Source organism: Oryzias latipes, chromosome 7 (genome assembly GCF_053564925.1).
Source record: "Oryzias latipes strain Hd-rR chromosome 7, Olatipes_Hd-rR_3.1".
NCBI classification, from domain to species: domain Eukaryota; kingdom Metazoa; phylum Chordata; class Actinopteri; order Beloniformes; family Adrianichthyidae; genus Oryzias; species Oryzias latipes.
In genome coordinates, this window is record NC_136243.1 from 19,633,016 (window position 1) to 19,654,410 (window position 21,395).

Sequence of the window (21,395 nt, forward strand, 5' to 3'; positions counted from 1 at the left end):
CCAATCCTCCTGTTTTTACTTCATTCAAAGGCACGGTAGAGGCTTGTTAGAGACTCAATCGGGGCTCATTGACAGTGAATTGACCAGACTACAGTCTCAAACTGACGGTGATTCAGTGGATCCCCTGATGATGCCCCAGTATCTCAAATATGAGTGCATAAAATACTAGATATGCTAAGAAAAACTTGAACACAAGAGTTTTATAAGCACCAAAAAATAATTATTTATTGGTTTCATTGACACAGGTTTTTCAGCATGTTTTCATTGCTTCTTAAACAGTCATTTGCTCCTGATAACACTACAGTAGTGCTGAACTGTCATCCTGCAAAAATGCTGGTCCATTAAGGATGACCTACATACAAAGTAGAGCAGAAAAAATGGAAACCGAAGCTGTGCAAAGATGCTTAGCCGACATTGGAAGAATTCTCCTATTTGAGTTTATAATAAAACAGAGAGGCTGTCTCAAATCTACTCACATGTTTCTGTCCAAACTTGACTTTTACCGCATCATGCTTTATGCAAAGTGGATCTAGAAAGGAAATCCTGACACAGCAGAGCCGATAGAAAGAAAATGCCACATCACTGTCTGCCACTGATAAAGTCAGACCATAAGGGTTGCGAAATTAAAAAAAGGGCCTTATAACACAACGAAATTTGACACTTTTTGTCTTAGAACAAGCCGCTTTGTATTTGGAGTGCTTAAATATTTTCTCTTTAAAATTCAGAGCAGTTCTCTTATGAGGTCATGATCAAACTGTTTCATTTCTTAATTTCCCTAAAGAGCTGCGCTAGAATTGTTTGCATTTCTATAACGTTTAGCAAGAGACATAGGCAGCCATATGAGTCTCTTTGGTTATGTCAAAGAAAAAATATGTGGGGTTTCTCCCATTCAAGCAATAACTCTGGTTACAGTCTCACGAAGAATTTTCATCTTATATATAAACTTTGTCATGTGAAACTGTGGCCAACAGAAATGGAGTGACGAGAGTTAATGTTTAGATTTAAAAACATCAGAACATGTTTTCTTTACTATTTCTCGTGAGAGTCCTTCTGAAATCCACAACTAAATTGTGCGCCTTTGTAAAAAACAAAAAGCATAATGCAAAAAAGTGGAAAATAAAAAGAGCATAAGCTAATGTGTACATTGGCCAACAGGACGAACCTGATTTGTTAGGAACAAACACGTTGGGTCTCTTGCTGTCAGCACAGAGCAACTGTTGTAAATGTCATTGGAAACAAAGCAGGAAAAAGGCAAAACAGCAGCAAGTGAGCTTTAACTACTTTGAAAAGAAATGACACCTATACATGAGTTTTTTAACTGAGTTTGCATCCAAAGCAAATCCTAGGTGGAATAGATTTTTATTGTGAAACTTAAACTTTTGAGACATGAAAGCTATTCATTGTGTGGGTTCAGTGGTTGTTTGAAGCGTTGTGGATGATAACAGTATTGGTGAGTCTCACGAACGTTACCCAATATGTTCCTAACTATAAATCTTTACATTATTAGAGGCATGTGCATATTTAAAAAAAAACCTACAATAAAAATAGTGTTTTAACATGTTCTTTTGCTATATTTTTATGATGGAGGACATAAAAACGTAAGATTAAAATTGCGTTTCTGAGTATTTTTTAATTCATATTGTTGTGAATCAGGAGCAGACGAAAAAATGCAGTAAAACAAAGCTTGTAGTTGTTACGTACAAACTGCAATAGCCAATTCCTGCTGTACTTCCTTCCAATGCATTCACTTACAGACAAATAGATCCATTAACATCTTTCTTTTCCTCATCTTGGCTGCCATCTGGCTCAAAACAGTACAGCTGGATAGCTCCAATATTGGCCCCTATTTCTGTTGCCCTGCTAATGTTAGCTTGGGGTTGTAAGGGGCTGCAAGCAAGCAGGACAGTACCATAAATGAACAAAGGGATGATGGGAAATGAGGGCAGGCTTATTCCACATCTGCAGTTTTGCTCACAACTCAGAAGGGTATTTCTGCTGACCTACGGCCTTTAGGGATTGTCCTAGAAATGTCACAAGTTTTTTATTTGGGCTAAAAATGGCATAATCATAACAAAAAAAAACTCTGAGAAGGTTTTAAAATAGATCAAAGGATGATCAGAGTGAGACTTTAGGAAAGAATATATATTATTACAATCAGATTGTGCTACATTTTGTTGTACGTTGGCAACTTTCTTTTATTGGAAGCTATAATTGATATACAATAAATGAAATGTGTTTGAATTTTCATTGAAACAATGTCATTTATCCTGGCGACATTGTCGTGAAGTTGAGTCACGGCATCTGAACTTCAAATCTTTTTTCCTTAAAACGTTTCAAGATATTGGAAAAAAATGGGTCAAAAATAAAGTAGCACCATTATGTGTCATATTGCATTTGAGTGAACTGCAGCTAGTACAATATGAATTTACCGTCTGTGCTTCAAATGAAAAGCCTCTCTGGTTTTACAAATCAAAGTTACGGCTCAGAAAGGAAGTTGTTTCATTTGTGTTTAATGATGCTCCAGTGGAAGAAACAAAATGAAATCAAAGAATTCTCTTTCAAACTTTGACATTTATCCATCTTTACATTTCGCAAGACATCCATTGACTAAGCAAACACCCATCAGTGGACTGTTACCCATCATCCTCCGGTGGCTGAGACTATTTTATGATGACAAACACTCTAAGCTATTTGGGGAAGCAGTTTTACATTCATTAATGGATGATCCTATGAGTCAAATTGATAAATGACATGAAACATAGCTAAACTTCCCTCCAGTAACAGACACACAAACTTACTGATTCACTCAAAAAAAGACCAACATTCGTTTGTTAGCATCCCATCTAAGATAAAGCGTCTTAACAATTATACTATTAAATAGGAGCCCTCCCACTTATTAGTGAAGATATGATTAGGGGGCAAGTTTCAACATCTGGTGACAAACATGGGTTTCCCGAATGTGCGTGTGAATGTTTGAAAGCGCTCCCCTTAGGTTTTGAAGATCACAGCAGCCGTCACAGCTGTCAGAGCCACCGCAACCATGGTGCCCCAGATCATCCACGGTTTCTGGAAAAGAGAGGGACAACAGGGAAACAGCTCAGCATCACCCTTCCACCAAAAGGTAGCCTATCCCTTAAGCAAGACAAGCTTTGAGTCTGGGAAAAGCACGGATGATAGAAAGCCAAAAGACAAAATAATAAATGTGAACAAGGACCAGGCAAGCTGAGCAGACAAGTTGTTAATCATTAGCCATTCGGACAGGACAAACATGTCAAACGATGCATCTGGATGACTAAAGAGGTTAGATTTTTAAGGCAGCAATTTTTAGATTCTTTTTTTAAAATCTCCCCATGAGGAAGGCATTCAGGGAAATGAAGAAAACCTGACTAGGCCATGCAATGATCCAAAAGATACTAATGAAAATGACAGATGTAGGCCAACTTGACAGTAGTAATGTGTACCTTTACTACCACAATGCGCCGAAACACCAATACAGCAAAGCCAGGATAAGGCCGATGACTGTGGCTTGAACAGGCAGCAATAGGGAGGTCTACAGAAGGGAAGGGACACACTGGTTGGCCACAGCTATATTAATAAGTTACGCAGTGAGTAGTATTGGTGTTTAAGTGGTGTTTCAGTAGATCCTAAACTAAATAACATCTGTTTGCGCTCATGATTTTGTAGTCCAGGCTAAAATTATGCTCCGCTATCTAAAAGAAAAACAGTGTTGTTACTTTTGGCCCTTGGGTGGAGCTTGCACCATGTCTAAGAATGTCCACATAAACAGCCATTTTCCTATTGTGTTTGTGTGTGGACTTAAAGAGTCACTTGTGTTCGACTGGGCTGCACGGAGGGGGGCATTTAGCTGCTGCATTTAGCCCGTCTTTCAGAATCTGCACATGTGAACGGCCCACCAGACGCTACAGCAGGATGAGAACAGATGAGCAGGTTGCTGAAATAAAATAGGAAATCGTGAATCTTCAAAGAGATTCACATTTCATGGCAAACAAATGCCCAGGGTAACGTTCTTGCAGATTTGGGGGCATAGCTTAAGCTCCCATGACAACACAACTGGTGAAGGTGTTACCATTTTAATAATGCATCTTTGTGTTCAAAGTCTTTTATAGCATTTGAAACAGTTAAAGCACCTCCTTGAATGCTTGTTTTTTTGCTCCCACTTGATTACGCAGTATCAGCACTAACCTTAGATCCCTTCTCCTGTATGTCACTCAGGCTTGCTTTGCATTCCTCGAGCTGATCTAAGAGTGAATGCTTTTCCTGCTGGCTGTTCTCCAACTTTTCCTTCAGGTCAGATAACTCAGTCTGAGCACCTTCGAACTGTAAGACAAAAAAAAAGGCGGAATCTTTTTTTGAGTTTCAAACCAAACAAATCCCAGTTAACATTATGACAAAATGACTGAAAACAGTCCCCTTTCTATTCAGTGACTGACAAGGCAGCAAAAACGCAAGAGGAATGAAATGCAGTTGAGAATAACTTCATCTTGGTTTTCTTCCTGTTAACAATGACGCTGCTGTTTTAGCATAGCAACAGCAGAGGATCACTTGTCAAGCTTGCTTCTTCTGACTAAAAGCATGCAAGAGTGCAGGAGAATTTAACACACACAAGTTTCACACAAAATTACACATTTTTTTTAGGTTTGTGGCTTTAGCAGAAATCTTAAAAATTCCCCCCAGAATTCACATGTACTAAATTCTTGATTTGCCATTGCAGTATTTTCTGTTTTTTCCAAGAAGCCACAAATGAAGTTGTGTTGATAATGTCCAACGTAGGCATCATAAGACATCACACTTAGTGAAACATCCCTCAGTGGTTTTGAGGATCACATTACATCTCTTGAGTGGCTCACAGTTCCAAGAACGTTGAACCTGGGGGAGGAACATAATTTAAAGAATTTTGTGGTGAGTGACAGTTACTGGCAGAATGATGTCAGTTTATTTCGATTTTCGAAAGGATTTCTCAACCGTAAACTGCTGCTGTTCATCATGTTAGAAACAAACAGGAAATTCTTCTTCAAAATTGATGTTTCTCAGTTTGCTCTCACATAAAATCATAACTGCAAGCACAAATGGAACTTTGAAAATACTATGAAACACATGTGAAATAGATGAACTGATGCAGCTTTACTACAACAGTCATTTTTATCAAAATGAAGTCTTTTGATCTATTTTAAAAGTGTTTCCAGTGGTCTTTTAATTTGGATTATGCAGTTTTTAGCCAAAATCAAAAAATATGTTGTGTTTTTTTAGGACATAGTTTCTGCAGAGCGGCAGGAGTTCGTTAGAAATTTACCTCTGAGTTTTGTTCTTTCATTAGCTTACAGATTCTCACAACCCCAACATGACATTACCGGTACAACAAAAATGGTAAGCAATATTTTAGCTATCCAGCCATACAGGTTTGAGCCAGAAACCAGCTCAGATGAGGAAAACGAAGATGTACATGTATCTAATCGTCTGCAAGTGGATGCATCAGAATGAAGTGGAGCAGGGAGCTTGTGGCCCACCAAGAGGATTTTCTACGCCACAAATGCAGTTTTTTCAGCACCATTTTTTGTCGTATTATCCTGATTCACAACAATTTGAATAAAGTAATGCTCAGAAATAATTTTTCTTATATATGTCCTCCGTCATCAGAAAAATGCCACAAGAACATGTTAAAAACACCAAAAACGCCATTTTAATCGGAATGGGTCTTCAACTAGAATTCTTTATGTAATGGAAATGATGTGTTTCCTGTGTTCAGTTTTAATTGTTGTTGCTTTTTATATCAAATTACTGATGATGTACTCAGTGTAGATGATACGATTTGTAATTCTCCATTGGAAAAGTATGGAGTGACTTTCACAGACAGAACTTCCTGTCCTTGCTGTGAGTACAGAAATTCCCCTTTCATTAATATTGTAACTCTGCATCAACGTCAGCCCTGTAAAGTGGCCTGCTCAGCATCTGAATCTATACTTCATCTTCTATTCACAGATGGACCTATTTGCCTGATCTCTTAAAAAAGGGACCTGTCTTGATTTTGTATCCTCAGCAGAGATTTGGAAAAAAAAAAAAAAAGGAATACAATGCATAGGCGTTAAAGTGTTGCAAAAGTGGAAAGAATCATAGGTATGTTGATCTGGAAAATTGCACAGATGTCTTCGGTTTGAAGGCCATACCTCTCTCTGCAGAGCTCTGCAGCGGCTGTCTGCCTCTCCCAGCTGCGTTTGCAGCTCGTTGCTATCCTGCTGGTGCTGGAGCTGCAGGCCCTCCAGCTTCTTCAGTAACTCCTGCTGAGACTGTTCAATGGCTCTGAGGCTGTCATTCAGCTCAGCGTTCTGGTCACGACAACTACCCCCAAAAAAAAAAGAATAAATGCACTTATTCACACGGCAGCTGAGTCAACCGAACGGGACAGTGGGAACAAAAGGAGGGAGGATGGGCAACGCTGAGCTATAGGTAATGTAAGCCGCTGCACTGACCTAACAAGGTCCCTCTGCAGCTGCTGCTGTTTCTGCACCGCTTCCTCTTTCTCCGAGCACAGTGCTGCACATTCGCTCTGCAGGTTGGCCTTCTCTTTCTGGTGACTCTTCAGAAGTTCCTCCTTTTCAGCCCGGAGAGAGGCACACTCACTCTGCAGACTGATCTTCTCTTTCTGGTGCTTATTCACCATGTCCTGCTTCTCAGAGCGCAGGACAGAACACTCCTTTTGAAGGCTGTTGCACTCCATCTGAACTGACTGCAGCTCATTGGCTGTAAGGGGGAAAAAAGTTTGATTTAATGACACTTTACATGAACAGACAGTCTGTTCTTAATTAGCTTCAACAAAGATTCAAAATTATAAATAAAATAAAAATAGAAAAAAAATTGTTGGCATGTTTGGCATTTTCTTCCATGGAGTTTTCAATCCATTTTTCTAAACAAAAGCCTAAAATCAAGCAGTTCCTGAGAATTGATTTTAGTAAAAAATCTGATACCTAATTCACTTTTTATGTATAAATTTAGGGATCTACATGAAGCTCATTTCCTTTCTTGGTTGTTGAGCAGATATTTTATCCAAAACTATTGTAGTAAATTTTTGAAAGATGTGTTTGTCTAAATGAAGTTTTCATTTGCAACATACTAAACCTTGGATTTCTGCAGTTTTCTGCCACTGCTTGCTCTGCTGCTGCAGATCCCTCTGTAGGTCGTCAATCTCACGTTCATATTTGTTAGCGGTCTGGCGCCACTTGTCCAGGTCATTTGATGCAGCAGCCAGGTTAGACTGGATGGCAGCAATGTCTCGGTCGCGCTCAGCACTGGCCACCTCCAGGGCTTTCTTCAGGGATTTCACTTCGTCCCGGGCGATCTGCAGCTCATTGGCTGAACTGGAGGCGACGTCCATCTGCTCCCTGAGAACACCCATCTCCTCTTGGAACTGCTGCAGCTGGCCTGCCAACACCAAGATCAGCGAGATAAGCTTTTACGGCGTGCATTTCGTTGAACTTTACTGAGTCCACAACTAGGCAAATTTACCTTGAAGGTGCTTTATCTGCTTTGCTGATTCATTTGCTTGTTTTTTGTTTTCTTTTCGCTCTTCTTCCAAGACACCTTAAAAAAGAAAAATGCATCATTTGATTAATTTAAAGATAGCAGGACATGGATGTATGTGTGGGAGTAGTTGACATGCATCCACCTTGCAGTTCCATGCATTTATGTTTCTCTGTATTGGCCATCTCCTGAGCCTGTCGCAGTTCTTCATTCAAGCGTTGAATCACTTTGTCCGAGTCACCAGAGGATTCCATGTTTGATCTGGTCAGATTATCTGACGGCCACAGATAGAAAAAACACAATCGAGTTGTGCCAGAATGGAGAGAGCCCAAAAGTTATTAAAAAAACGGGTTACCCCAAAAATTCAGTTGTAAAAACATTTGATCATGATAACTTTGCAGTCCCATATATAAATAATTTCCCAAAATATCCAAATAAGCCTATTATATAAAACTAATTGCAAATCAAGACATAGACACAACTACTGCATTCTGCATTTTTTAAGCAAGCTATCAAACTAAAATTCCCATCCTCCAGTCAAGTTTCAGAGTTCCAGGTCCAAACTTCCCTGTACTGTTGACAGTCTGTTTTGTTTCCCAGAGACGGCAACAAGCTCCACTAATACTTGCACTTTTCTAAAACCTTGATCCTCTAATCTATCTTGACCAGAAAAAGAGATGACCTCATCGCAGAGAGGCATTTGCTGGAGGCTGCAACAGCAACCAATACGGGTCAAAGTTGTGCGCCATAAAAGGACACATCACAGGAGCTGGACTGCAGTAAAATGCAGCAGATGTCGTGGAAACATTGCTGTCACTGAGTGTATTTGTGGTGCCACAGCCTTGATGGAGCTTCACCCAAAATGAAACGACATGAGACAAAGGCTAGGAACTCTGACTGAAGCACATGACCACCTCAGCCATGTGCCAGACAAAGGATGAGAGGGCAGAGCTCTGCCCAGTTTGTGGTTGCGTGCTCCCCCATGAATGCATATGCATGAGTGAGGGTCGGAATGTGAGTGGGCTCACTGTTCCTGTTCACTTTGTCTGGAAAAGTATGTCCTTTGAGGAATAGCAGACGGCTTGAAAGGATATTTCACCAAAAAAGGTGCATGATGTTATCTTTAGAAACATTGGTTATAACATCCGCTGTCTGTTTTTATACCACAGAATGACACCTGACAAAGCAGCACTGGGATTAGCTTGAATAAAAATACCTTTCACATTAGTAGGGAAGACTGAACATCACATCGCCTCAAGTGGCAACAGAATAAATGTAGGATAACGTCTTTTTTTAGCGCCTGTGCTGTAGGCTGGAGCCATCACGGCCCCTCTTTTCCCTGCTGTTTGTTTTCTCCCTAGTGTGATGGCGGTCCAAAGCGCAATGCACTTCTCGCTCCAATTATCAACAATTTTATGTTTGAACACAAGAAAACAGAACTTCCCCATTGCCAGCTTGTTCTGTGAATCGTGGCATCCTTCAGAGATGACACGGTGGACACTGTCTGCTTTGTGCTTTCTGTAATACTCCTTGCGGTACCATCACAAATTCATTCATCATGCAAAATTCATTGGCTCACTGTGCTTGACCATTTGCTTTCTGGAGATTTTCTAGATATCCGAGTCACCAAAATGTAAAGATAACACACATCAATGCCTCCTGTCAACACAAGACACTCTAACCTCCAAAACAAGGCCATCTTCAGAACTGCATGTAGGTCCAAACCCAGTGACTCATGCTTTCTTTCTGTCTTTTTCCGCCCCAGTATAATAATTTGAGGGATGCTGCATCAAGTAATAACTCTAGAAGGAGCAAATAAGTGCTAATATACAAAATTTATAGTAACGACAAGAGATGATTTACCTTTTATCAGTGACACATTGTTCAGAGGATCGCTCATCTCTTTCTGATCCATTTGCTCCTCTGCTAAAACAAACTGCACACAAAGTTTACAGATTTAAATTTAGCAGCAATGTTAAAACAATCATTGATGTAAGTGTTACTTTTAAGGATTTCCTATTTATTGAAAAAAAAGTAAACCAAAAAATGCTCTAAGTGCACCTAACCACTAAAAGAAAAGATATTAAAGATCCTAAGAGAATACATTTAAAAAATACAAAATAAAATATAATTACCTTATGTGAGGAAGGAGCTACAGTACTCAGCTGAGGCCACAGTCGTCCGTGACATGGAGAAGAACTCTTCCCCAACTGTCAGGTTTTTTTAGACCTGAAATGGAACAGTCCAAGCACTGAAGGGGGGACTCCAGCAGGAAAACAAGAACTGTGAGCTCCATCATCATGCGCTGGGCAAAACAGAGGTAAAAACCTGGTTGTAGTAAAGTGATAAATATCTAAGGATGATATAAAAGATTTACTGAGGCAACTGAAAAAGCTGAACTCAGCTGTAGGAGCCTCCTTTCCCCTGTTTTATGGCTGAAGTCCTAAGCCCCTCCACACTGGGTCATGTATTTGTGTAGGGCATCACGGAAGCTGCAGCTGCATTCTGACACAGAGAGGTTTTGTTTGGGGTGCTGAGCTGCTCTCTAGCTGGATGGTACTGATGTAGAAATCTCACCCAGGCATTCGATTGTGTATCACTTAGACTCTAGAACACACTGATCTTTAAGTAGACTTCTCGTTCTGAGGTTGAAATTGTGCTGAAACTATTAGAGGAATGAATTACATGCACAGCTTAGATCCTTTTAAAATAATGTATACCTACATAACTAGACGTGAGGTGTGCTATATTAATACATTTTGTTTCTGAGATTTTTAGAAGAACAATTTTGGAGTTATTATAAAAGTCACTGACAGAAAAAGTCTAATCTATATGTATTTTTGATTAAGTAATTATACTTATTAGGGCATGTACAGTTTCACATCAATGACAAGGATTTGAGGATAGGATAGGATTTATTAATTATTTTCTATTAAATTTTGCTTAATTATGGCAAAGATTATGCATGTGATTCTTTTCAAAGATGTACAAAGAACCCATCACATTGTACTTAGATAAATTAAGTCTGCACATATATTTATAAGCATCATACATTTCCATAGTTGGTCAAAATATTGACCCTATACCTAACTAATATTAGGTGTCTCAATTAACATTACGTAATTCGGTTGTGCAGATAGTATGTAAGATAATGTGTCATTTTAGGCTTTTGTGGTTTAGAACCCACAACCCACAGAACCCCTCTATTGAGGTATCTCTGTTTTGCCACAATCACGACTTTGTGGCTCCTTTTGGGATTGTTGTTGACAAAAGTGTGAATGTAACATTTCAAAAAAGATAAGGTTGACACCTTTTGAGTCGAGGTGTCAGTAAAAATAGCAAATACTCTGAAATTACAAGCTGTCTCCGCCTATCTCAAATCCAAGGTATTGACCGCATTTGAACTTTGAACTCGTGATGTGAAGCAATCCGAATGTTGCAGTGTAACTCTATCTCGCTGAAATATTCTTCCCTTAAAATGCAAACAGTGTTCTGCAGGAATAAAGCATGCTATGGTTCATTTCAAAGATTGTCTGTTCTTAGGAAACTCAATAGACTGTATCAAAGCCGTTGGAGTACATGTAATGGATATTGCCAGACGAGGTGTCCATTGTTAGAAATAAATTGGAGGCAAGAACCGTCTAACGCAAAGATATCTATATGCAGATATCTTTCAGAACACCATTGGAAGACCATCTTAGAGTAACACAATAGAGTTGTCTGAGATGTCCAGTAGACATCTACAATAGAAGTAGTTATCTAATCTAGGGCAGACATCTTGTGCTCGATGGGTTACAACTATTTTTCTTCACTAAAGTTAAACATGCTACAAATGTTAAACCACACTGTCAGACACCTAAAACATGCATTTCCCAATGTAAATTTTCATTTTTATTGAACACTAATGGATTTAGTACTAAAAATAATAGAAAATGAGATCTCACAAAACAGGAGTTAAAGAAATACATGTTTATTCATTGAAAACTTCTTTATTATTTGCGAAAATTATGTGTAAGTTAAAAACACTCAAGATTGCTGTGCCTCTACACTGGAATATGTTAACTTAAAATGGATTGAGCAAATGTTATAAAACAAACATTTTGACCAATTAATAACACTATTTTGCTGCATAAGCACCTTACTTTACAACTCAACGAACACCATCATCGTTTCAATGAATTGACATTTGTCAAACAAGCGAGGGGTTTATTTTTAAACTAAAATATACATTTTTTCCTGAAATAAACTTTATAGAAAAAAAATGCTTTGTTAGAAATTATAAAATGTTCAGTATTTTTAGTAACTTACTAATACTATGTAACTTATCAGAAGAAAAAAGGAATCAGAGAAAGAAAATCATTATTTATAATTATAAAGGATAATTTCTAGCTAGTAATGACCATGAGTTCTGTGTAGAGAGCACCTACTTTGGCTTTTTTTAAGAAATATAATATATTAAGTAACTTTAGTATTTTTCATTATTTAAAACACTTCATGACTCAGCATAAAAAGTAGATAATTCCACTTATCTACATGCTTAATTAATATTCCTTTTTTCTTGACAAGAAACAGACCTTTGGAAATCCGGTTTATTTCCCCCCCAAAAATTGGTTCACAGAGTCACAGCATGGAAAAAAACTCCAGAGAATGTTTTGCAGATTGCTGCGTTGATAGAGTATAATCAGTTGGTGGAGGTAGTGTCATGGTGCGGGGCAACATTTCAAGTAATTTAGAAATCAAGCAGGTCATTGTTGGCGGCAACATCCATGGAGAGAGATATAAAGATGAGACTAAACAATCAGTGGCAATCCCTTTTTGTCACACCCTGGTAACAAACTATTACCCAACTGAAATTTCCTAAATGGAAAGTGGAAAGGAGAGATTTGAATGTGCTGTTAAAGCCAGAGTGACCAACAGATTCATGCTGGCTGGCATCCTAAAAATGCTTATTAAAGGAATAGGATAAAGGTGTGTGACAAGAATGAAGGGACATTGGACGGGAGGGGACGAGTTGTAGCTTTGTACAACTCGTCCACACAATACACAAGCTCTGATGATCTATTCATTTAATTACTATTATGCTTTTTTTTTTTTTTTCACTTCAGCCATCTCGTTCATCAAACAGAACCTGATGCTCTTAAAAGTATCTTAAAGGAAGTACATTTTTCAATGTCAAATGTAACACCTTTTTAGGATATTTGTAATACCTTCGACTCTTTTGCAAGACTAACATACCTTTCTGGGATTTTGGGGTCTTTCCAGATTTCCACTGAGGAGACTTCTCCTTTGGCATGTTCAGGTTGAGTGATCCATGAAACCCGAAAAGTGTCAGTTTACGAAGATCTGGAAGGACAAGGATTGTCAATCTGATACCGACTTCCACATGAAATGTAGGTTTGTGTAAAGTTAGTCAAGGGATGACTTAAGAATTTACAAGCTTTACTTATCAGGTAATGACACACATATATAGACAGATGTTCATCAATAGCCTAAACTAAACATGCCATAGCCTACACCTCTTTTAAATAGCAATGATTTACTTTAATTAAGTGTTTTTTAACATATAGAAAAATGTAATCGTGCTTATAAAGACTCCACTCCAAAGAAAATTGTATTACTGATGTTTTTAACATGTTTTTGTAGCATTTTTCATATAATGGAGGATATTTATAAAGAAAGTTAGCATGACAATAGTATTTATAAGTATTTCTTTAATCAAATAATTATGAATCAGGAGCAGACGCAAGAATGTCATTTAAAAAAATTCTGAACTCTGCCCAGGACGCTATTTTTTTCCACATAGACTTCACCAAAGCTATCAGCTAAACTCTACAACATCAATAATTGTTGTTGTTGTTATTAATTTATAAAGCGTATTTTTTATTTATTATCTATTTACTGGTTTTATAGAGCTATGGTATCCAGGTAATTTCCCCTGAAACAGAAAAAGAAAAGAAACAGAAAAAAGGTCATTTCCTCATTGTCACACAATGATTGTGTGATCAATAAAGTTTTATTTTATTTTACAAATAACTTTACAAAACTCGTTTTTACATTTTTGTACAAAAAAAGGCTATATAAAAATAAAACGATGGGTGGCAACATTTGTCATTTTCAGCAACAACAAAAAAGTATACATGTGTATATTTATAAAAAAACGTGATCGGTTATGAACTGTCGAAAAGCAGATGAAGGGAATAGTGGGTTGGTTTTAGCAATGGCGCGTGATTGGCCAGCTACAGCTAAAGCCCAACCTCGCTCAGCAGCGATTCATCGAAGGTAAATCCACACTGGCAAAGTTGTGGGAGTTGCTTGTGACTTTTGCGCGTCGAGCTACAAGTCGCAGACGCAGTTTGCTCAAGAGAGATTAGCAGAAGTGATGCTAACTCACTGCAGCGCTGTGGTGACGAGGCAGGGCTCCCAGGACTAGCTTGCTTCACCGCGGACTCCGCGGTTACCCTCTGCTCTCCGATGACTTCCTTCATCTCGGACTGGATTTGGAGCGAGAGATTCTGGCTTCCCGAAAATGTGTCCTGGGCCGATTTGGAGAATCCACCACCCGGCGTGGAATACCCCAAGCTGGGTCACATGGTGTACGCTTTGCCTTTGGCGGTGGGGATTTTACTATCGAGACTACTGTTTGAAAGGTAAGTCAGACCTGAAGTTTACCGTTCATCACTTTCATGACTTTTTCCCCCTCCTGAGGCGCGTGAGCCTGTTTGATAACTCGCAGTTGTCTTCTGCATTATACATTGACGGAAACAAAAGTCAACGTTTCACAATTCTCTAGGGGAGAGCCCGTCTCCGCAGGCGTCATGTATCCAAAACAGAGACAGGCTTCTTCCCATGTGACGTGGCATTCAAAGTAAAATCCAGCTGAACCTTTGCAGGAGTCACTGCTGCTGGAGGAGTTAGCATGGCTGTCAGATGATGCTACCTTCAAATCTCTGCTGAGCTTTTTTTTCTCCACCTTTTTTTGGTTTGTTTGATTGTTTAAAGGTTTGTTTCCCAAACTTACTTTCTTGCAAATAAATCAGGTAAATTAAAATCTAGTCAAAGTTCTATTCACCCCAATAAATTCCGATTATGTTGACATGTCTCCAAGTTTTTGCCTATCTTGAGGTCAGCTCAACCGGATTGTCTTGTGACACCTATTAGTATTTTGGTCTGGCCCGTCCTGCCGTACTCTCACATGACGGGTCATCTTGGTCTGTTTGGATCTACATTCTCCAGGGAACTCGTACTTCTTGAATTTGCCCTATAGCCATGCTTTCTTTCTCCACCCCTGGTTAGTTGGAGTCAGTTGGCTTACTATAGTTTTTTGACTGGCTCAATCTCACTCATAATACATGCAATCCCTGTGACCCCACCCTCTCTTTTTTTGCACCTCTCTGTGTGTACACAGGCTAGTGGCCAAGCCCTGTGCCCACATACTTCAGATTCAGGCGGGAGTGCCTCGGCGAGTTCAGCCCAACGCCGTTCTGGAGAAGCTGTATCAGTCCAACACGGTACACAAGCACTGTGTTTCTCCACACGCTAGCAGCATGGATGGCATTATTGCACGGGAGCAGCACCTCACCACAGTCTCCCAGTTACACATTCAGTGAAGACCTTGTTCTGTGTTATGCAAGTGTTTACTCTCAGGGGAAGCCTTTTTTGATCTATCCGTGTTCTTCCCAGTCTCCGAGCTCGAGGGACCTGGAGGGACTCTCCAAGCAGCTGGACTGGGATGAACGGAAAATCCAGAGGTGGTTTCGCGTCCGTCGGAACCAGGACAAACCCAGCATGCAGACCAAGTTCTGTGAGAGCATGTAGGTCACTAAAAACGCTGTACTTCTGCTCCACACGAGTGAAACATGTGACATGATTGACAAATCTGTAATCAATGACATAATTAAACAGATGGCAGCAGATAATAACAAAATAAGAATGGGATTTTACATATTACTTGCTTAAATTCTTAGAATGAGTAAATATAATCTCATAAGGAGAACACAGTCATTTAAGTCAGGCATACAGCCAAGTTAAGGTCCAACCACATCATTTGAAAGGTTAAGATCTGGACTTTGGCTGTTGCAACAGTTTTCCTTTTCGTTTTATAGTGAACCAGTTATAGATTTCCACAAAGTTACCCTATCTGCAGATCCAGAGTTAATACAGCGATTTTGTACCCAAACTGCATCTAATCGTGAGGTACAAATTAGGCAAATGTGTTTTAACTTTACGTTTCTGTTACGGACGCGTTTCAGGTTTTGCCGTTGTGAGGAATGTTTGTAAAACGTCTCTGCATTCCTATCAGTTTAGTTAATGTTTCCTCTGAACAAGTTACATCCTCATTTAGGCCCATTGCTTTTGTCTGCCTCCAGGTGGAGATTCACCTTTTATCTGCTGATTTTTATCTATGGCCTTTCCCAATTGTGGGTGGTAAGTTCAACTTAGCGCTCCATTGACATTTCAGCTGTGACTTTTGTTGATGTGAAGTGGTTCTTAACTTTATATTTTAACAATATGTAGTCTTTTACGGAACATTTCATTCTTGCTTTTCTCTCTAAATCATTTACTTTACAAACTTTCCTTTATTTAGTCACCTTGGATGTGGGACACCAGACAGTGCTGGCACAACTACCCTTTTCAGGTGGATATATCTATGTTTTAAATGAATTCCAAAGGCAGAATTATGCAGTTGTGATGATCTTGTACCTTCAGCAGTATTTTGTTGCCAGGCCATTATAAAAGCCACATTAGTCAGAGGTGTGTTTTGTTTTTACTTCCCTATAAAGCATCGGAGTCCTGGGCAGTTCTACTACTACCTTGCAGAGCTGGCTTTCTATTCGTCTTTGATGTTTTCCCAGTTTACAGACATCCGACGTAAGGTGAGACCATAGCAGCTAAACGCCAACAGCCATGCTGCCTTGTCATAGTTGCACATACATGTTGGAGTTTGTTTCAGGTTGAAATTGGTCTTAAAAGTGACACGACTCCTTAAAAATGTCCATAATACTTAAAAAATAATTTGTACATTTATTTTTCTTCCTTCTCGCATTGCTGCAAACAGTTGAAACAACTTTACAAATAAAGCAAATACACAGAAGTTTCTCTTTTTCCTTAACTCAACTACCATAAACCCTTTTACACTTGAAATAAGAAGGCCTGACGCTCACAGCCAGATTAGTCTATTTACTTACAGATCAGCGTAGGTGTGTTTGTGGGATTTTTTTAATGACACTTTTCCACACTCATTCAAAAAGTAGCCATTACAAAAGGATTATTATTGTAAAATAATGTAGCTACAAGGCTTTAGTGGTTTTAGAGATACTTAAACAAAACTGTTGAAGTCTTTGGAAGAAAATTATACAAAGTGAGAGAAAAATAAGTGCATCTGCCTTGAATACTTTTGTTAATTTGTTTAAAAAAAAGTAAGTTTGAAAGTAAAAAAAAAAGGGAATATGTTTGGTGGACAAGTAAAGTGAAGCTAAAACTCTATTAGTACGGTAGATAGTTCAGTTATAAGTTATGTAAGGGTTAATGGCTGACGAAGTGTGCATTATCACTTTTTAACGCACGCTGTGGAAGCCTGAACTGTCCGACGCGAAGCGGAGGATGGTTGCAAAAATCCATGCTTATACCATGGTCACTTACAAAAGAAATAAATATTAAACAGTTTTTAGTCCTTAATTCCTGAAATTCCCCCCGATTTTGATCGCTTTATTTCACGAAAAGCTGACTATTTGTTACGTGGTGTGTTGTCATGGTAACATGACAAGGCACTGCACCACTGTTGCAGTCAAGATTCGGCGATATAAAGCGATATAGATATCTATGCTGATCGTCCTGATGGGTTAAATAAAGCATCAGTTCAGAGAGAAAATTCACCTCTTACCGCTTTTTTTTGTCCAGATGATGAAGCTAAAGTTTGTTTTAGAGAAGCCAGCGCAGTGATTAAGAACAATTATGCTATGTGACCGGAACTATTTTTTTAGGCGTGGTATATCACTGTGGTAAATCACTATTTAATGCACACCCAGCAACCAATCAGAATCGAGTATTCACCCAGACCATGGTATAAGCCCATGTTGGAAATGGACCAATCTGAATGAACCCACTACACTTGGATGCCATACTTTTTGTGTTTTCATGTCAGCATAATGTGCCTCCTCTGACACATTATGACACACAAATGTCTGTGATGCATCTACCAACACCTGTGAAGAGAAATGACCGCATGCAGTTGTGGGTTTGTGTGAAGTGACTCAAGTGTTTACCGGCACCGGGAAGCTGATGCTTACACAAACCTAGACCACCCGCTTTTCTCTCTGTTGTTCTGGGAAAAAAGAGAAAGTCAACTTTTTTGTTTTGTTTTAGTAAATAAAGGGAAGGGTGTATATTATCTGAAATGTGTTAACAAACTACAAAAGCCATTTAAAGGCTTTGAAAGGGATTCAAGCATTTTTAGTGCATTTGATGTTCACCTTAAGGCTGCATGCGACAATTTCAATTATTCTCCATTTCAACCATTTTTAATACATTTACAAAAAGTCTTTTGATTTTTATCCATAAACGTCAACAGGACAGTATTTTATGTCATTTGATCTTCCAGTTTGCAGAATAATTGACACTCATTCATATACTCATCTTTCATTCTCATGCCCCTACTTTTTTTTGTTTGTTTGTTTTTCTTTTCCTACGACAGGATTTTTTCATCATGTTTGTTCACCACTTGGCCACCATACTGCTTATCACTTTTTCCTATACCAACAACATGGTACGGGTCGGCACTATGATCATGTCTCTGCATGATGCATCAGACATTTTCCTGGAGGTAAAGACATGTGGGTTGGTGGTGTTATTTTTTTAGTGGGATGTATCTAACTAAGTCTACTAAGTCTGTATGTGAAATTGCTAATTCTTAAAAAAATTGCCGCCTTTTTTACCAAAACATTTTATGAATGTGTATTTATGAATGAATTTTTTTTACAACTGTTTTATTTTAAAATGACTATAACCTTAAAATATTTTAATTTGTTTGAGTTGTGAATAATTCGATATCTTCTTCTTCCTTAAGGCAGCCAAGCTGGCAAACTATGCCAAATACCAAAGGCTGTGTGACAGCATGTTTGTGGTTTTCACGCTGATATTTTTTCTCACTCGACTTGTCGTCTTTCCTTTCTGGTAAGATCCTATCCGTGCATCGTAATTCCACGTCACGCTGAAGTTGTACAAGCTCGGTGACGTCATAGGCGTCTTGTTTTGCAGGGTTATTTACAGCGTACTGTTTGAGAGCTGGGAGATCGTGGGGCCGTACCGAGCATGGTGGCTGTTGAACGGGTTGCTGCTTGTGCTGCAGTGTCTTCATGTCATTTGGTTCTACCTCATCGCTCGTATTGCAATCAAAGCCATTTTCAAGGGAAAGGTTAGTACACCTTCTAGCCTTGTGTTGAGGCAATTTTCTGTTACGGTCAGTTGTCCCTTGGTTTGCTATCGATACTAAAACCTTTTGGTCACTCTGATTTCCTCATGGGGAACTCGTGTACTTGTGTCATCAAGTCAGAGAGGAACTGAAAGTGCAGACATTATGCTATTTAACAATTGTTTTTTTTATGTAGTCAAATACATTCAGATTTGCATTTCATTATCTGAACTTCTGGTTGTAATGTTTGTGTGCAACCTGCGGCTAATCTGAGACAGCAACCTCGGCTAAAAATCGAGGAACGCGTACCACAACTTTTTGAGAAAACTGAAAGAGTTTTTAGCTGGTTTTGGTATGAGACTAGGAATCAAATACTTAAAGTCCCACGCCAATCATCTTTTAATCTATTGTAATGTTTTCCCAGTGGTCTTTTTATTATAATAATGCTGTTTTTAGCTAAAATAAAAAAAAATAAAAAAGTTTATTTCCAGGACATAGTTTCTATAGAGCGGCAGTAGCTCATTAGAAACTCTGCTCTGAGTTGCCGTTGGCGTGGAGCATCTCCGCCCCCCTCCCCATTGCTGAGGGCTCTTTGTTTACACACTTTGCTGCTAGCTTACAGGCCCAACCTAACATTACCGGTGCGTCAAAAAACAGCGGGCAATATCGGAGCTATCCAGCCGTACAGTTTTGATCCAGATGCCAGCTCGGACGAGGAAAACAAAGACCTACGTGGTTCTAGTCGTCTGCAAGTGGATGCGTCCGAATAGATGTTTGTTGTATTTTCTACGTCACACTTGCAAGCTTTTGTCAACTGGATTTTTTCATCTGATTCTGAACGATTTGAGTTGACCAATACTCAGAAATGCAATTTTAGAAATGCATTATTAGAAATGTGTCACAAGAAAATTTAAAAACTTTTCTTCAAAAAAAAAAAAGCATCTGGAGCTGCAAAGGAGGTTAGGTCAGTTTTGTTCCACACACATTTTGCCCTTTCTTTTCTAAACCCCCCCATACTCTAACTATTTATTTTTTTGCCAACTAGCCATTTCAACCATCCAAAACTAATTCTGACTGGAGCAGATTCAGTGTAACAGGGAATTATGGTCTAAACATAAAATATCCAAGTATGTTGAGACGGCTGTAGTTTTACAGAGCATGGGCTCCTAAGTAGTCATGTCTCAACCTGAAGTCCTTATCTCCCTCTGTTTTTCTATTTTTGTTTTGTTTTCCCCCACAGGTGGCTAAAGATGACCGCAGTGACGTAGAGAGCAGCTCAGACGAAGATGTTTACTCCAACAGTCATGGGAACCCCAATCACAAGAAGACCTAAAGGACAGCAGAGCCAATTGTGACTTCAATAGAGGAGGGGTGTTTGTGTGTGGCGGGGGATCATTTATTTCCAATTTTTTCCAACTTTTTCCAGAAGTGCCTGTCAGACCCACTTCTCTATGCTGACATTTTTTTGTTTCTCCAAAGTGAGGTGCTGAGATTTTCAGGAAAGTGCGGCACCCAAACTTTTGAGTTTTCCAGCACGATGTTTACACTTGTTTGCAAGCGGCAGCAGAAAGTAAAGTTTGTTTGGGAAAAGAAAAATCCCACACTGCAAATGCTCTGAGTTTAGGATTTACTACATTGAAACAAATGCTTATAGTACTGCAGAGAAAAAGGAAATCGCTGCATCAAATGTGTATGTTAATGTAAGGTTTTTGTGTGTGTATATTCTAATTTAAGAATACCAAGAAATTCATGCTGAATGTGCTGCTTCACCTTTTGTACTTATGACATCAAATACCAAAAATCAGAAGGACTACTTGATGACAAATCAGTGTATGAGTCTACTGTCTTTCAAAATGCAATGGAAAAAAATGAAAGTTTTTGTACATCTGCTAGTTTATTGTTGGATCTTTTTTTTTTCAGACTGAATTGTCATCTGCATTCTCAATTGTTTCCCTTTTCAGAGATAAAACTGGTTTGACAAAGACTCAAGTTTACTTTGAAAATAAAAAAAAGTATCTTCAGGGAAATTGGAGTCAACTTCCTAAAAGTTGTTTTTCTGTTCTGCCAGCTTCTGCATTGCTTGACAAGTGCATCTCTGGGTCCCATTTGTCACTGGGAATGGTCTCTAGGGTCAGGTTTTTCCTGGTGCATTTCTGAGTGCATTACCGCCCCTAGTTAAAGTTCACAGCTAATCACAGAACCGGTTTGTTTCTAAGTAAAATGGCCAAATTCATCTTTACACTCCAGACTTCCATCAATGGTTTCGATGAATCAGTCATTCCTGTAGCTTTTTTTTTTTTTTTTTCCTGTAGCCTCTTTTGCCGTCTCGTCCGGCCTTCGCAGATTCGGATGGTTCAGGACGTCCAAAAATAGAATGTGCAGTTGGGAAACGAAAAGACACTATAGTTTGCATGAATTTTCAGACCTTTTGCAAAAGGGGAGAGGTGGAGAAACA

At 38.9% G+C, this 21,395-nt stretch overlaps 2 protein-coding genes across 3 annotated transcripts; one reads left to right on the top strand and one right to left on the bottom strand.

Annotated features, from left to right (window-relative positions):
* Positions 1-2,494: 2,494 nt before the first annotated feature.
* Positions 2,495-12,876, bottom strand: slmapb (sarcolemma associated protein b). 2 transcript variants are annotated; one of them, XM_011477240.4, is made up of 11 exons: positions 12,769-12,876; positions 9,669-9,838; positions 9,397-9,469; positions 7,679-7,807; positions 7,519-7,593; positions 7,132-7,434; positions 6,486-6,756; positions 6,183-6,354; positions 4,204-4,338; positions 3,462-3,550; positions 2,495-3,066 (listed from the first exon to the last, which is right to left on the bottom strand). In XM_011477240.4, exons 3-10 carry the CDS (start codon positions 9,446-9,448, stop codon positions 3,467-3,469), a joined length of 1,221 nt encoding a protein of 406 aa, XP_011475542.1. In that variant the 5' UTR covers positions 9,449-9,469; positions 9,669-9,838; positions 12,769-12,876; the 3' UTR covers positions 2,495-3,066; positions 3,462-3,466. The 2 variants fall into 2 exon arrangements, with proteins under 2 accessions (XP_011475542.1, XP_011475543.1); XM_011477241.4 differs by lacking the exon at positions 3,462-3,550.
* Positions 12,877-13,706: 830 nt separating this feature from the next.
* LOC101166550 (ceramide synthase 5) lies at positions 13,707-20,967 on the top strand. The gene is made up of 10 exons (XM_004070520.5): positions 13,707-14,180; positions 14,939-15,041; positions 15,214-15,344; positions 15,900-15,957; positions 16,118-16,168; positions 16,314-16,406; positions 18,224-18,352; positions 18,596-18,702; positions 18,787-18,943; positions 20,181-20,967. Exons 1-10 carry the CDS (start codon positions 14,005-14,007, stop codon positions 20,271-20,273), a joined length of 1,098 nt encoding a protein of 365 aa, XP_004070568.1. The 5' UTR covers positions 13,707-14,004; the 3' UTR covers positions 20,274-20,967.
* Positions 20,968-21,395: the final 428 nt, after the last annotated feature.

Excerpts from the sequence above, each read along its gene's own strand:
- LOC101166550 (XM_004070520.5), top strand. The coding sequence starts at position 14,005 with ATGACTTCCTTCATCTCGGACTGGATTTGGAGCGAGAGATTCTGGCTT. Across the intron at positions 16,407-18,223 it reads TTACAGACATCCGACGTAAG|GATTTTTTCATCATGTTTGT; the intron begins GTGAGACCATAG and ends TTCCTACGACAG. Across the intron at positions 18,944-20,180 it reads AAGCCATTTTCAAGGGAAAG|GTGGCTAAAGATGACCGCAG; the intron begins GTTAGTACACCT and ends TTTCCCCCACAG.
- slmapb (XM_011477240.4), bottom strand. The coding sequence starts at position 9,448 with ATGGATCAGAAAGAGATGAGCGATCCTCTGAACAATGTGTCACTGATA. Across the intron at positions 7,594-7,678 it reads TAAATGCATGGAACTGCAAG|GTGTCTTGGAAGAAGAGCGA; the intron begins GTGGATGCATGT and ends TTCTTTTTTAAG. Across the intron at positions 3,551-4,203 it reads TACAGGAGAAGGGATCTAAG|ACCTCCCTATTGCTGCCTGT; the intron begins GTTAGTGCTGAT and ends TCCCTTCTGTAG.